The sequence below is a fragment of the Lolium perenne genome, chromosome 2 (genome assembly GCF_019359855.2).
Source record: "Lolium perenne isolate Kyuss_39 chromosome 2, Kyuss_2.0, whole genome shotgun sequence".
Lineage (NCBI taxonomy): Eukaryota > Viridiplantae > Streptophyta > Magnoliopsida > Poales > Poaceae > Lolium > Lolium perenne.
In genome coordinates this window covers 287,858,947-287,875,686 of record NC_067245.2, presented here as the reverse complement: position 1 = coordinate 287,875,686, position 16,740 = coordinate 287,858,947, and the positions used below count along the sequence as shown (strand labels likewise).

General features: G+C 40.3%; 1 protein-coding gene across 4 annotated transcripts; it reads left to right on the top strand.

The window, feature by feature from the left end:
• Positions 1-4,917: 4,917 nt before the first annotated feature.
• LOC127321531 (villin-4) lies at positions 4,918-15,335 on the top strand. 4 transcript variants are annotated; one of them, XM_051350558.2, is made up of 23 exons: positions 4,918-5,294; positions 8,002-8,116; positions 8,945-9,044; positions 9,317-9,385; positions 9,499-9,741; positions 9,819-9,996; positions 10,073-10,205; positions 10,359-10,521; positions 10,795-10,945; positions 11,038-11,138; positions 11,466-11,621; positions 11,868-11,936; positions 12,004-12,072; positions 12,156-12,293; positions 12,377-12,505; positions 13,008-13,155; positions 13,271-13,281; positions 13,374-13,514; positions 13,607-13,735; positions 13,908-13,973; positions 14,272-14,575; positions 14,659-14,813; positions 14,888-15,335. In XM_051350558.2, exons 2-23 carry the CDS (start codon positions 8,061-8,063, stop codon positions 14,999-15,001), a joined length of 2,823 nt encoding a protein of 940 aa, XP_051206518.1. In that variant the 5' UTR covers positions 4,918-5,294; positions 8,002-8,060; the 3' UTR covers positions 15,002-15,335. The 4 variants fall into 4 exon arrangements, with proteins under 4 accessions (XP_051206518.1, XP_051206515.1, XP_051206516.1 ...); XM_051350555.2 differs by having other exon boundaries at positions 13,008-13,156; positions 13,260-13,281; XM_051350556.2 differs by having other exon boundaries at positions 4,919-5,294; positions 13,268-13,281.
• The last annotated feature ends 1,405 nt before the right edge of the window (positions 15,336-16,740 follow it).

The window sequence follows — 16,740 nt, the reverse complement described above, 5'->3', positions numbered from 1 at the left end:
ATAGACCGCCATCCAACTGCATCTATGCCTAAAAAGTCCACCTTCGAGGTTATCATCCGAACCTCCGGTATTAAGTTGCAAGCAACAGACAATTGCATTTTGTATGGTGGGTTATGTAATCATCAACTACATCCTTAGTCATAGCATCTATGTTTTTTGCCTAGTGGCAACAGCACAACACAACCTTAGAACTTTCTCACATCGTCCCGGTGTCAATGCGGGCATGAACCCACTATCGAGCATAAGTACTCCCTCTTGGAGTTACAAGCATCTACTTGGCCAGAGCATCTACTAGTAACGGAGAGCATGCAAGATCATAAACAACACATAAGCATAACTTTGATAATCAACATAACAAGTATTCTCTATTCATCGGATCCCAACAAACGCAACATATAGAATTACAGATAGATGATCTTGATCATGTTAGGCAGCTCACAAGATCCGACAATGATAGCACAATGGGGAGAAGACAACCATCTAGCTACTGCTATGGACCCATAGTCCAGGGGTAGACTACTCACACATCACACCGGAGGCGACCATGGCGGCGTAGAGTCCTCCGGGAGATGATTCCCCTCTCCGGCAGGGTGCCGGAGGCGATCTCCTGGATCCCCCGAGATGGGATCGGCGGCGGCGGCGTCTCTGGAAGGTTTTCCGTATCGTGGTTCTCTGCATCGGGGTTTTCGTCACGGAGGCTATTTGTAGGCGGAAGGGCAGAGTCGGGGGCCAGACGAGGGGGCCACACCATAGGGCGGCGCGGGCCCCCCCTGGGCCGCGCCGCCACGTGGTGTCGCCACCTCGTGGCCCCACTTCGTGTGTTCTTCGGTCTTCTGGAAGCTCCGTGGAAAAATAGGCCCCTGGGCTTTGATTTCGTCCAATTCCGAGAATATTTCCTTACTAGGATTTCTGAAACCAAAAACAGCAGAAAACAAAGAATCGGCACTTCGGCATCTTGTTAATAGGTTAGTTCCAGAAAATGCACGAATATGACATAAAGTGTGCATAAAACATGTAGATAACATCAATAATGTGGCATGGAACATAAGAAATTATCGATACGTCGGAGACGTATCATGGCGTCAACATCGAAAATATGCATATATTTTTAGTATTTTATTTAACAAAAAAACAGACAAAGAACATACATAAAAAAACAAGAAGCCTCCACACAACACCTACATACCTGATGCGTTAAGATCATGTCAACAAGGATGCCCGGAAAACAACGAAATCCCTCCATCGGCTAGGAACCAATAACATATCACAAACCCCGAGACAACCTCTAGGTGTAACGAGAGCTCTCGTCCGATTTAGCAGACTCACAGTGAGCACCCCATGTACACGCTACAAATGTCGTCACCTCCATCAAACTGCTAAGAAATATTCATGGTTCAGATTCGTATAAACTACGCCGATCCTGGTGATGACACCGCCATGGTGACAAATGACACCTCCTCCCTGCACGCGCACCTCAACACGCTCCTTCGTCAAGACTCTGTGGCACCACACTGCCGAGACCCACCATCATCGACGCAGTAAGAACCATGCCTCTCCACCTCAGAGCCCCTCCATCTAGCATTTTCTCCAGAAACGATGCCCGAGGAGGAAGAACAGCGTTGTGCGTTGCCATCGTCCAATCTGGAGACCCAAATCTTGGTTCCCCCAGAGCAGCCAGGGTAATGAGACGAAGGTTACAACAACGATGCTTCAACAAGGTATAAACATGCCGTCTTGATCACCACCAATTGAGGTCGATGTGACATCATCACCGGAGGTGCTATGCCATGACGCCCAAACACGCCATGGCCATGGCTACCTAGCTTGTCCATGACGGGAAGACGATGGTGCCAAACAACATCCGCAACTAGGATGGAGCGCCCAGACGCTATTAGAATTATCTACTTAGTTCCACTAAATCTTGATAGCCTTGTGCTCAGATATCTTTGCCAAGATATTTGCTAATTTCAAATACACTACAAACATGCAACCAAGTTCTATAGATTTGTAAATATATTGATACTACCGTTTACGTTATACATAGAAACACATTATAACACTTCAAGGACATACGTTAATTAGTAAAATAATGAGAAAATATTGGCTTTCATATTTGTGGCAATATATATATATATATATATATATATACTTGAACAAGTTATTTTATTAAACACCCCCAAACTAAATAATACAAAATTTGCAACCAAAAAATAGTTAGTGCTATAAATGTTTGTAATGATAAATCCAATAATTGTATAAATGTTAGAATCATATAAAAAATTAACTAGTTTTTTAGATAGTATATCAAAGAATACTTATGAATAAGAGCACCATACATTTAATGACAAGCCAATTTATGATAAAATAAAAAAGTTCAATATTAATATATGGGTATTTTCCCTTTCCTAGTTGAATTAGTTGGTGAGAACCTGATGTATGTAGAAACTCTAAACTCATTGTAGTGAAGCACTGAACAAATTGTTAGTCTTCTCTAGGGTTGGATTTTTTAAAATATCAATGAAATCATGCTAAATGTATGTGCAAAATGTTTTCAACCTATTAAATAATATATTAAAATAATAGATTGTATGAATTCAAGAAAATAACTACATATTTTAAATAGGATAAAAAATGATATGTTATTTGGAATCCTTTAAAAGTACATCTTACAATGTGTGCATGTAGCTAGTGTTTCAAAGAATTGGGCCGAATCTCAGTACGAGCAGCTAGTGCTCTGTCAGTTGTGCGTGAGTTTGATCATTGTGAAACTGAATCTTAAGTGTCTAAAAAAAGGTACCGGTAGAAAAGGTACTTCATTGACAAAGGTACATATTGTATTGAGTATTTAGTGGGTAATACGGATTTTGTGACTTGTTGAGCTATGTGTCTGTTGATGCACAACAACGTCTTTAAGCTAGCCAATTTTATTTTCTTTTATAGTCCGTATAGAACGCTAATCATTATGCATTTATAATATATGAGTGAAATGTGTATAAGCAAGGCACTTCCATATTTCATTCTCTCTTCCATAATGATACACTTTAAAGCCCAGTCTACTGAGAATTAATTTAGTGCTTAGTAGAATGATGTCAGCATTTATTATAGTTGTTCTTTTTTATGTTTTTTCTCTTTTTTATAGTCTATTTTTTCTTCAAAAACACACAAGTTAAATTTCCCCCTCTCATATTCTATAAACAAAATTATGTGACAAAAAAATGGGTAACATTTTCATAATTTGAACATTTTAAAATATTGTCTATTGCAACCCCGTTTGCAACTGGAAAAAATTACAGTTGCAACCACACTTGCAACTAGAGAAATCTCGGTAGCAACCACAACAGTTATAACTAGATAAATCTTAGTTGCAACCACAGTTGCAATTGGAAAAATTCTCGATTGCAACTACACTTTTAATTGGAGAAATTCTCGGTTGCAATCATACTTGCAACTGAAAAATCTAGTTGCAGCGACACTTGCAACTAGAAAATCCCGGTTGCAACTTCACTTGCAACTGCAAAAGAAAATGTTAATTGCAACCACACTTGCAACTAAAAAATATTTTATTACCAAAAAAGTTTTATTTGCAAGCACACTTGCAACTATAAAAAATCTCAGTTGCAACTCCATTTGCAACTGCAAAAAACTCTCAGTTGCAATCATACTTACAACTGAAAAAAAGTTCAGATACAGCACAAAATATCTCGTTCGCAACCCCACATAATTAAAAAAACTCAGTTGCAACCCTACTTGCAAGCGGAAATGCCACTCTGATCCCGGGTGTAGATGCTCCGGCAGTTTCCACCAATGGGCGTTGGCCAAATCTAGACCAGCGTATCTTGTTTTATTCTGACTTTTTATGCATAGTGTTGGAGTTCACATCCATGGAGTACAGATGTGGCGCAGTTAATGCACCGTGGATTACACACCTACACTACCCGTTAATGCCCAACTACCTTATGCCCCAAACTCGATTAGCACTTTAGCAGCGAGTCATCGACCTAGTTCATCTTGCTCGCACAGCGCCAGAAAAATCTCGGGTAAGATAAAACGGGAAGTAGTCAAGCTGGCACCAGGACCATGTTCCTGTCCTTGGCCTGCCGGAGGCGTTGAGGAAGGGGGAAGTCAGATGGGACGAGGATATGGACATGGCGTGCTCTTCACGAACCATACGCCTCGAGGATGTTCAACGGTGTCAGCTCGTCCGTTCTCACCTTCATCACCTTCTTTCTCAGGCTGAGGTCTTGGTGGAGAAATGGAGATGCAAAATGGCTCCAATAATCTCGGTCGATAGACCAACATGACATTTAATGCCATGGGCCCTAATGTCGTGCGCAAAATAAACCAGCGGTACATACTCACATAGTTACACCTTAGTATATCCAACTTTGTCAAACGCTCGTATTCGGCAGGCAAAATACAGTAGCACAACTCCTGATGCTCCTTCTGCCCAATAACCGTGCGGGAGCAGATGAGCTCGAGAGCAGTAATAACCGGATCGGCGACCGAACCGGTAGGGCTTGGGGTTTATGGTTTAATTATCGAACCACTGGTTAGTTCGGTTCAAGTGCTAGTATTTAAAGGTAATGAACAAGACAAATTTTATAACTACCGTACATGGTATAGTACAAAATCTGTCCGTGTCTTGTTCTTACACCAAGCAATACTAGCTGAGTTGGTTAGTGCTTGAAGGCCGCTATTCCACTAGCGTAAGGTGCTAGCTGCCCGCCTGTGTTATTTTTGGAACGGTAAAAGCAATGCGTGAAAACAATTTGCAGGAATCTAGTTCAAAAAAAAAATTTGCACGAATCTTCACGCTGACGATTATATGGTTTACTGAGCCCTAAGCTAAATTTCAGTATACTAAGAATTAGCAATTAGCAAATCCGATGATATATATGGAGTTATTTGCAGCCGAAGGTACGAAAACGACGCAGAAAATGTTGACATACTTCCAAGAAAATCGCGCATGGTACTCGGCGCATCACACGTACGGGCGGCATGGGAAAACCGGTGGTGGGGCTCGTTCCGTTGGAGCGGGACCCGCGCCGGCCATCTCTCTCTTTCATCCCCTCGTCTGATCCTACTCTCGCGCCTCATCCGACAGCGCTGATCCGATCGCCCCTCTCCTGTCCGCCACGGCCACATTCCTCCTCCTCTGCCTCTTCTTCCCCCTTGCCCCTGTCTATCCACTCTCTCCCTCCGATTCTGGGGATTTTATTCAATTGGTCTCCGTCGATCAGGCCTGGTTTGTCCGAGAGATATCCAAATGGGGAGAAGGCTCGAGATCAAGGAAGGTTGGTTTCTCCTATCTTGGTTTTCTTCTCTCGTAATTCATTCAGATGGCATGCATGTTCGATCATTCAATCCATGTCTTCTCTAAGAAAAATCATATCTATAATTCTGTATTGCGGATCGTCTCTTGAATTCAACTTGGCAGATGAAATCAATCACCGGCTTATTTGTTTGCATTGGGTTTCATAATGCTACTTCCTCACAAGTTCTTAACACGGCGTGGTTAGGATAAAAGAACAAATGGAATTGCTGATCGACCCTTGGATTAGCCTCTCTTGTGGTCGGAGGCACCATTTGGAGTTTTGAATAATTTCTTCGTCTAACTGCATGTTCCGAGGGGTGAAGAACATGATTGTTCATTTCAGCAGTAAACATTGAATGATAAAATATGATGCACACGATTGTTAAAGTGGGATATTATTGAAACACATACCAGTGAAGCTTCATCATATAATCAGTGCATTGTTCTTGTTTAGCTTGTCCCCAAAGGATAGCCGGTAATTCCCTTCTAGGAAACCAAACTCCATTAGCAAAATTAAAAAATCCTAAAATACAACAAAAGTTTAATAGAAAACAAAATGTTGTAGAAACAATATAAAATTAAAAAACAATTTTTTCACCTAACAACTAACACCACAATTATTCATGCAATTTTTGTGGTTCTCCTTTTTTTCCATTAAGCTGCAGCCAAATAAATACATTGTTAAGAAATGAAACTTATTTTTTAAGTTTTTATTTTAAGATGCAATGCAGGAAAAAAACCAAGATATAATAAATAAGACATACAATATGAACCTGGAATACGCAAGTGGAACCATATAAAAGATGAAACCCACTACTTTTTAGTATCATTAGACTTAACTCTCAAGCTTAGGTTTTTGGCTCAGAAAATTAAAATATTTAAACTGAGTCATGAATTTGCTCCATTATAAGAAGTGTCAACATGAACCTATCTATAATTCCATATAGATTTCCTTTTCCTGGTTTAGTGTTGGTTATCCTATGTGTGCATGTGCGGTTCGTCTCTTGAATTCAAGATGGAAGATGAAATCAATCACCGGCTTATTTTTCGTATTGGGCTTCATAATGCTCGTTCCTCACAAATTCTGAAAACGGCGAGGTTAGGATAAAAAAAACAAATGGAATTTCTGATCGACCCTTGCATTAGCCTCTCTTGTGGCCGGAGGCACCATTTGGAGTTTTGAATAGATTCTTCTTCTCCCTGCATGTTCCCAGGGGTGAAGAACAAGATTGTTAATTGCAGCAGTATATACTGAATGATAAAATATGATGCACACGATTGAAAGTGGGATATCATAGAAACACATAAAGCTTCATCAGATATCAGCGCATTGCTCTTGTTTACTTGTCCCCAAAGGACAGCCAGTAAATCCCTTCCAGGAAACCAAACCCCACTCGCAAAATTAAAAAAATCCTAAAAACCAACAAAATGAAAAATAGAAAAATAAAATGCTGTAGAAAAAATAGAAAAGAAAAAAATGAACTAAATTCTTTCGTTTTTTCAACTAACAACTAACACCACAATTATTCATGCAATTTTTGTGCTTCTCCTTTTTCCATTAAGCTGCAGACTAATAAAATATTGTTAAGAAAGGAAACTTTTGCTCCCTCCATTCCAAAAAAAGCTTCTCAACTTTTCCGAGATACGGATGTACTTATAGCTAAAACATGTCTATATACCTCCGTATCTAGACAGTTGAGAAGGTTGTTTAGGAACAGATGGAGTATGTTTTTATTTTAAGATGCAACTCAAGAAAAATCAAGATAGAATACATAAGAAATGCAATATGAACCTAGAATAAACAAGTGGAACCATATAGAAGATGAACCCCACTACTTTTTAGTATCATTGGAGCTAACTCTCAAGGTTAGATTTTTGGCTCAGAAAATTAAAACGTTTAAACCGAGTCATGAATTTGCTCGATTATAAGAAGTGTCAACATCAGGTTTGTTTCTTCCACAGATGCGTGTTGAATTTATATAGTAAAAAATTATGAACCTAATGTTGAAAAAACTTTAATTTGTGTAAGATTCAGTTTTTTACCACAATTGAATTGAGGTTTCAGTACAAAGAACGCCACTGGGTAAGTTTTCTTAGATTTTTCGATTGTAGCGCATAAACCTTGTGCATTGTAAAACCCCCCGCCCTATCCAGTAGATTAAGCCACAATAAATCGCTCGAGAAAAATAAAGACCAGAAAAAATAAAATAAAACAGAAGGCATACTAGAGATGAGATGACCGCGAGTAAAAGTTAAAGTTATTCCGCTTTGGCTCAAGAAAACGAAACCACACTACTGGGGAAAATGTGTCACATTTTCTCATCTTGGATCTATTTTTTCTTATGTACATTTATTCTGCCCCCTTCTCTCCACGTGTTATTCTCTCCCTCCGTAATATTTCCCCAAAACGATCGAAAAGGTCAAACACCGGACTCATGCATGTGAGAGATTTTGAGTCAGTACTAGTTTTCATATCCAAATGTTAGTTATATATAATCCTTGCAAGTTTCTGAATCGAAATGCAGAAGACCTATTTAGTCATAAGGTTGGTCACCTCTTATTCAGGGGTGCTATAATATGGGGAATTGCTTAATTGGGTAATTCTTGTAATATCGTGGATCTTGGACTAATAGTAAGATGGTTTGTGTGCTAATACGAGTGATCTTATTTTTATTTCTTGCTTGCAGCATAATACCAACACCCATTTGAGGCGAAATCATTCAAGGGTTCTTCAGCAACATCCAACATGTCAGTTTCTATGAAGGATTTGGATCCAGCTTTCCGTGGAGCTGGACAAAAGGAGTATCCGTTTGATTGTTTCAATCAATACTATTTCTATTTTTTCATGTCTTAAATATTTGAAAATGACAGAACAAGATTATTCTCACAGGCCGAAATAAAAAAATGTGGTAGATTTATGATCCATGGATAGAATGTCACCAACTCTTTGTGACATCAAACTTATTGAGCACTAAGAAGCTTATATTGTGCTTGCATGTTCGTCTATGAAATAAAGAGGACTTCCTCAAATAATTTGTCAGATAAAGCTAGTGTATAATACTGCTAGTTTTATTTCATTGAACTACAGTGATTGCTGACTACTATTTCCGATAACCCTTAGAGAACTTGCTTTAAGTGCACGGTTTACATTTTAGTGGGTCAATTTTTAGGCATTTGTATTTTGAATATTAAGGATGTAAACAACAACTAATTCTTATTTAAATGTCTGCAATACTTTCCGTAAGCTGTAGTATCTTTTATGATTAAAATGCTACGACGTGCTAACACACTATTCAGTTATTACCAACATGATGAACACCTATCAGTACGTTGCGAAGGCAAGAGAGATTTCTGTATACATGCCCCTCGTGGAATTTTCCATAGGATAATAATGCACAACCTTTTAAGTATTATTATAGAAATAAGTAGAAGAAGGATAAATACAATACTTTTTTTTGCGCGGGAACACTATATGAAACAATGAAAACCCCCATGAATATTTAAGCAGATGATAGTAAATGCTGATAAGAAATGTATATTTTCCTTTTGAAGTCCCTCTCCATCATTGATTCTCATTAGGGTTCATGGGAGTTTCATATACATGCATAGTACTCCTTAATTACAATGCAGTGGTTTGGAAATATGGCGTATTGAAAATTTCAAGCCCGTTTCTATGCCGACGTCTTCATATGGAAAGTTCTACATGGGCGATTCATATATCATCTTGAAGGTGTGGATGTATTTATGCCTTGTTATTCAAGAATTTTTAATTCTGTTGGAACATGGTTGGTGCATATAATTGAAGTACAAGATTTTTTTCACTTTAACATAGAGCATTCTCTTTGTTGTTACTATATCATACAATGAAATCCTTAATAAGTTAGGTACATCACATGCTTGACTATCTTGATTCTCAGTTTGTACATGCCTCAGACTCAACGATGTCATTATGCTTATTTCACCAAGAGATTCCTCTGCTGATGTTCTTTTGTCTCTCGACAGACAACAGCCTTGAAAAACGGTTCCTTTCGCCATGACCTCCATTATTGGCTTGGTAAAGATACTTGTCAGGTACATTCTTAAATCATTTCTCAATGCATTACTTGATTTAGCAATTTCGAACTGCTACTCAGGTTTTGTGTGAACTAATAATTCTCTAATATGCTCAATATTTGCCATGGAAGGATGAAGCTGGAACAGCTGCAATTTTAACTGTGGAGCTTGATGCTTCCCTTGGAGGGCGTGCTGTCCAGTACCGGGAAGTACAAGGCAATGAAACTGAAAAATTACTCACATATTTTAGACCATGCATCATGCCACAGCCAGGAGGGGTAGCTTCTGGGTTCAATCATGTAGAAGTTAATGAGCAGGAGCATGTTACCCGGTTATATGTGTGTAGAGGAAGCTATGTTGTTCATGTTAAGGAGGTAAGCTATCTAAATCAGTGTCTCTCTGTGTTTAATGTTTGTTCACTTCTTGATTTTGGTGCTACTTTACAAACCAGGTTCCTTTTGCTCGTTCGTCGCTTAACCACGACGACATATTTATTTTGGATACCAAGTCCAAAATTTTCCAGTTCAATGGCTCCAACTCATGCATTCAAGAGAGAGCAAAAGCTCTTGAAGTTGTGCAGTATATCAAAGACACTTTCCATGAGGGAAAGTGTGAAGTCGCTGCAGTTGGTAAGCAATTCTGACAATGTGCCTTGAGTATTTGAAATCACGTTTACAAAATCAGATAATTTTGAATCCGCTGTAGAGGATGGAAAGTTGATGGCTGATGCCGAAGCTGGTGAATTTTGGGCTTTGTTTGGTGGATTCGCTCCTCTCCCAAGGAAGACAGCATCAGATGAAACTGGGGAAGACATGGAAGCTGCAGTCAAATTATTATGGTATAATTTGATACCACCAAATACCTATATCACAATAGTATCATAATTAAATAACAGTGACAATTTAATTTTAACATGATATCATCCATATTAGTATGAGAAAGATTAACTTTTGAAATTATAAAATTGACTAGCTGATTATGTGCTTCTTAGTTTTAACCAAGGAAACCTGGAGCCTATTGGTTTTGAATCCCTGGCGCATGAGTTGCTTGAGACAAACAAATGCTACTTGTTAGATTGCGGGGCTGAAATGTATGTGTGGATGGGCAGAAGTACTTCTTTGCAACAGAGAAAAGGTGCAAGCGAAGCTGCCGAGGTAATTCCGGTGCAATTTGGATGCACTAATACATGTTACTTCTGAAGATTTAATTATTTCTTTTTTTAAACGAGTGTATGAAGGTTTAATTATTTCTGTCTCAGAATGAAATAACTTTTTTTATACACTCCTGTGCTTAGGAAATGCACCACCTTGGTGAAATATTATGATAAGATTCTCTAGAAACACCTTTTTATAGTCGTATGTTCAAAGCAAGCTCATGTTTTACATTTTTGTGTCGCTGCGTGCTCGGTACGCTCTGCTTTTCTACAGAAATTGCTTGTTGATGACAGCCGAACAAAATCACATGTTATGAAAGTGATCGAGGGATACGAAACAATAATGTTCAAGTCAAAATTTAACAAGTGGCCAGCAACTCCTGAGTTAAAATTGTCTTCTGAGGATGGAAGAGGCAAAGTTGCAGGTTAGTGTCTACAGATTTATCAGTTTCGGTACAATGGATTTATGAAAGGTTCACTAAATCACACATATTTATCTATTTTTCTCTTTGTACAGCTCTCCTTAAAAGTCAAGGATTAGATGTTAAGGGCTTGATGAAAAGTGCACCTCTAAAAGAAGAACCCGAGCCTTATATTGATTGTACTGGTCATTTACAGGTATTATTTTGTATACCTTCTTATGGATTTCTATTTTCATGAGTAGTAGTCGTGGTAACTGTCTTTTACTCTTGTGCATAGACATTTTAAGGTTCTAGTCTGCTAGATATAAATGAACACGCCATAAACACCGATTTAGCAAATTTTCTTATGCAAAAAAGAGGAAGCTGTCAACTATGTACTACATGCATAGAAATTAGTCATCTTATAACTCCCTAAACTCAACCATGGCACGGATCTGCATTCATTTACCTTTGATGCTCACCCAACAACCATTTTTTTATTTCATAATTGCATTCATCCACTTCATCTTCGTCCTGACAACAGGTATGGCGCGTAAGTGGAAATAAGAAGACTCTACTGTCATCCACCGAACAATCGAAACTTTACACTGGAGATTGCTACATTTTTCAATACACGTATGCTGGAGATGACAAGGAGGAATGTCTTATCGGAACTTGGTTTGGGAAAAAAAGTATTGAGGTACCATGAACTCCAGATATTTGTTTGCAATTGACATACATATGGATCTCTAGGACATGGACATATAGGTGATAAATCACCAATTGATATCTGTTGCGAGGTTGTTAGTATGATTAATTGAAGATTAGCAGTCTCAAGATGCTGGCTGTTTCCTGTTCCCAGAAGACAGATTTGTGAACACATAGTTGTGTATCTACTCATGTTAAATGCAAATTTGTGCACTCTAATGATATTGATTGCTTTCAGGAGGAGAGAGCATCAGCAATTTCACTGGCCAGCAAAATGGTCCAGGCTGCAAAATTTCAGGCTACCATGGTAACCCATTGACTTTTCATATGTCAAATTAAATTTGCACTCAAATATTTTTCTTGCTTCTGTGCAGGCTCGCCTTTATGAAGGGAAAGAACCAATTCAGTTCTTTGTCACATTTCAGAGTCTCCAAGTGTTTAAGGTTTGCTTCTGACAGACTGGCACGGTTAGATAGATAATTTGAGTTGAACGTAAATTTATTTTATCTCTGAATTTTCAATTTAGGGTGGCCTTAGCTCTGGATACAAGAACTTCATTGCTGAAAATGGTCTCGATGATGATAGTTATTCAGAATCTGGGCTCGCGTTATTCCGGGTTCAAGGCTCGGGGTCAGAAAACATGCAAGCAATTCAAGTTGATGCAGTAAGTTCATAACTATTTTTTGTTTGCAATTTAATTTATAACTTCATATCATGTTCTTCATCCGTACTGTCCTTTTTCATTAGGTGGCTTCCTCATTAAATTCGTCATATTGTTACATTCTTCATGATGGAAACAGCGTGTTCACATGGATTGGGAACAATACGACCTCACTGGATCATGACTTGGTTGAGAGGCAGCTAGATGCAATCAAGGTCTGGATAATATACACAACTATTTAATATTTTTGTGTATGAAAATTTCACCGTGCTTGGTATATTAATGTCAATGTAACCCTTCATTAACCTCCTACAAAGGTGTGCCATATGTCTGCAACAAATGGAATTTTAATATTTGAGCTTCTTAGCCTCAAGGGCACAATATGAGATCGTGTTCTCAGTGCATAGGATTAAGAACCCAAACACAAGGCTGATGCCATGCAGTGGCGTGACCACCTATCTATCTGTAATCTGTAGAATGTACCTTTTGAAGTAATGAAAATAAAAGAGAAAATGGCTTCTATTATTTTTTTATCACAATATACATAATTCTTATAATTATCTGTAGTTATTTGATGTTTTAGCCCTCACCATTGTCATCATCCTCCTCACTATCATGGTTTAGTGTTGTTTGGTTGTGCTCTGAAATAGATTTAACTTTCCTATGCCTAATCTTTGGTTTACGTTTTAATTTGTGCTCCACTTTTTGGTTATACAGTCAGATTTGCCATCCAGGTCACAAAAAGAGGGCAGAGAAACCGACAAATTCTGGGAATTGCTGGGTGGTAAATCAAAGTACTCGAACAAAAAAATAGAAAGAGAGCAGGAAAGTGACCCTCACCTTTTCTCATGTATCTTACCCAAAGGTAATCACTTACAAGGCATTGCATGAAGTCCTACTCAGCAGAGCTTACAGTCCAACATGTACTGACACTTCTTTTTTTGCCGCGCTACCAATATTAATGTTCGGGTTTGAAGAAGGCACTTTGAAGGTAAGGAAAATAAATATTGGAAAGTTTTATACCTAAAAATGCTATCCATTTGTATGTCTAATGCCAATTTCTTTCAAATTCTGCTAGTACAGGTCAAAGAAATACATCACTTTAATCAGGACGATTTGATGGCAGAGGATGTTTTCGTTCTAGATTGTCACTCGTACATATTTGTTTGGGTTGGGCAGGAGGTTGATGCTAAAGTGAAAACACAAACTATGGATATTGGAGAGGTATAACAGTATCAAAATTCTGTCTACTTTAATTAGAAATCACAGCTCCTATTTGGTCTCTTACTTTCTCTTTCTCAATGCTATGGTGCCAGAAATTTCTAGTGCGTGATTTTCTTATGGAAAATCTCTCCCGGGAAACAACGATTTTCACTGTTTCGGAAGGAAGTGAACCTCAATTTTTTACTAGGTTCTTCACCAGCTGGGACCCTGCAAAATCCTCGGTACGTTTTTCTTGGTTTCTTGGTGAGGCATTGCTAATTGGTATGTGGATTTCATGTGCTTTCTGTGAAATTAACTACAGTTTCTGTTACTTGTGATTACACAGGCTCCTCATTATCCTTTCTTTATTTTTATAAATAAAATGGATCATACTCACTTTTGTTTTCGTTGCAGATGCATGGCAGTTCATACCAAAGGAGGCTTGCCATTTTAAAGGGTGGAGCACCTCCATTGCATGATGTAAGTCTTAATCTAATAATCTTCAAACCCACCCGGCTTCGACGTGCATACTCGGTTCTTGCTTGTAAATAAAAACGTCACATATGCTAGTACCTTTTGGTCGAGTATTTCTGCCTGAAATAAGGCGTACAAATTGGATAACATAACTAGAACTTGTCAGTAGTACACAATTTAACTGCTGGTCATGTCTGGTGGCAGTAGAATCTCTGAACTACAATCTCTAGTACGTAGTATGCAACTTGGTGTCATTTTATTGTGCTGATAAATTGCTTAAACAAACTACTATCTGTGTTGTCAGAAGCCAAAAAGGCGAACAGCAGTGGTTTCAGGAAGAACTTTGGGACAAGATAAATCCCAACGCTCAAGAAGCATGTCAACCAGCCCGGAATGTCACCGGCTCCGAGGAAGATCTCCAGCCTTCGCAGCACTAACTTCTAGCTTTGAGAAACCTAGTACTAGGAATCTTTCCACCCCTCCGCCTGCCGTCAAAAAGCTTTTCCCCAAATCTGCCGGACCTGAAACGTCCAAACAGTCAGCTATCAGCGATCTCACCAGTTCTTTGCAGGGTCCCTTGAAAAGTACGATACCCAAGTCAGTAAAAGGTATGTGTAATATAGCTGTTTACATATTGCCAGTTGTGCTAGAACATGGATGGCAAACGTTCTATTGTCTTACGCTAATTAAGCTGGTGCAGAGGCGGAAAAGGCTATACAGGAGGAAGATGGAGCGGGCGGCAACGATGAGGCGGAAGACGACGAGGGGCGTACAGTTTACCCATATGAACGGCTGGTAACCACGTCTGAAGATCCAGCGCCCGACATCGACCTCACCAAGCGAGAGGTGCGCTGAGCAATTGTTCTTTTCCCGCTTCTCATTCTTTCAAATTGTTAACTGACATGTATTGCTGAATGCAGATCTACCTATCGACAGACGAGTTCAGAGAAAAGTTCGGCATGACAAGGGCGGCGTTCTACAAGCTTCCCAAGTGGAAGCAGAACAAGCTAAAGACTGCGCTACAACTCTTTTAGCTCGGCTCTGTCGAACGGCAGCCAATTTTGAGGAGTGGGGTTTTCTAAGCTCTGCTTCTTCTAGTAAATAGATTTTTGAGGAGCACTTTTTATACAGGTTCAGAGCTCAGTAGCTCACGCAGGTTCTGTCGTGGGGATCAGTGTTCCTGTATTTCTTTTTTTAGTTGGTCGCAGCAGAGAAGCATATGATTGAAGTGAGCTGTAGCCTGGTGCGAATTGTGATCGCGCCGAATCATATGTACTGAGCAAACTGCCGAACCCTTATACGGTGGCCATATTCGTTCGTTTTTATTCTAACATCAATAAAGGTTGATAATGTTCATGTAAAAAAAAAGGTTGATAATGTTTTGCTGACCACGTGTGTGATGCCGAAACCGAGCTGACGAGGGCCAGAGCCGGAGAGCGAGCCCTGGAAGCTAGCTGCATATCCCATGACTCCATCAGCCACACTGGTTCGGCCGCAGGATAGGTGCTTCGGTTTTAGGCACGCGACCTGGTGACCTAGAGAGCCTACTAGTTACCAATTTGGTAACAGAGACCGAATTTGATTTTGAATTGCGTCTTCCATTCATCACCAACTAACATGCGAATTTGGTGTTAAACACTTTCTAGAACGATAAAAATTAAGAGCTTACCATTCAAATCCCGAAAACCCCTAGTCGCTGAGAGAGTTTTTGGAGGCGATCTGTAGGCGTGCGTCTGCTCCAGAGTCCAGGATTTGAAGCACTTGTGGCCTTCGCCCTTCGGAGATGGGCGGATCTTGGCTCCACGCCAGCACGCGAGAGAATGTCCTATTTTGTTGCAAGTTAGATTGTCTTGGCGAGATGTTCGCGATGTTCTTGTTTCAGAATAATCCTCCCCGCTCTGCCTCGCTCGACAAGGAGTTGTGGAGAAGGTTTAGGGTCTGTTTGGTTTGTGCCCATGGCTGCCACGCCAAAACAGGGGCACGCCAAAAAATTGGCGATGGATTTGCCCGCCCTGATTTTGCCCACGCGTGGGCGTGGAAACTGGAATGATGACCAAAATTTTGGCGTGGCTCAGGTAGTTAGGCTTCAAACCAAATACTAGCCCGTGAAACCAGTCAACGCCAAAATATTGGTAGGGCCTGCACCGGCCACAATCCAAACAGCTCCTTAGTCTCATAGACCTTTATCTAATGGAAAACGATGTCGTTCCGCTGGACGATTCAGGCGTTTGTTCCTCCGCCTCCTGCGTGTGCCACGCGTCCCCGCGTGGACCCGGTCTTGGTCTGGCCTTATCTTTTTTTCTCATGCGTTCATCTCTCTCGTCGTTCTCTTCCCGTTCCACTCCCGAAGGAGATCTCGCGCCGCATAGCTGCAAGCCTGCAACTGCCACTGCCACCCTCCGTCAGCACGCACAATTTGACGACGCCGCGCCCACGTAACTTCTCCCTCCGGTCGCTTCTGAAATTAGGAGGAAAGAGCACGCCCAGCGGTGCACGACCTGCGTCTACCTCTCCCTGCCCCCCAGCGGTGCGCGGCGAGGCACCACAGCACAACTATTCACAGTTCGCCTGCATGATGCTGCAAGGGGCTGCCCGGCTGGCACAGGAGCTGCAACCGGCAAGCGCTGATGCTACATGCAGCCACCGGTGATGCTACTTGGACCGCCGTTGCTACATGTAGCGACCGTCGTTACCTGCGGCCACCGGCGTGAGAGCTCGTCTTCTCCGGCGAAGGCATCTTCTCCGACGGCGGCGTGTGTGAGTGTGTCTCACT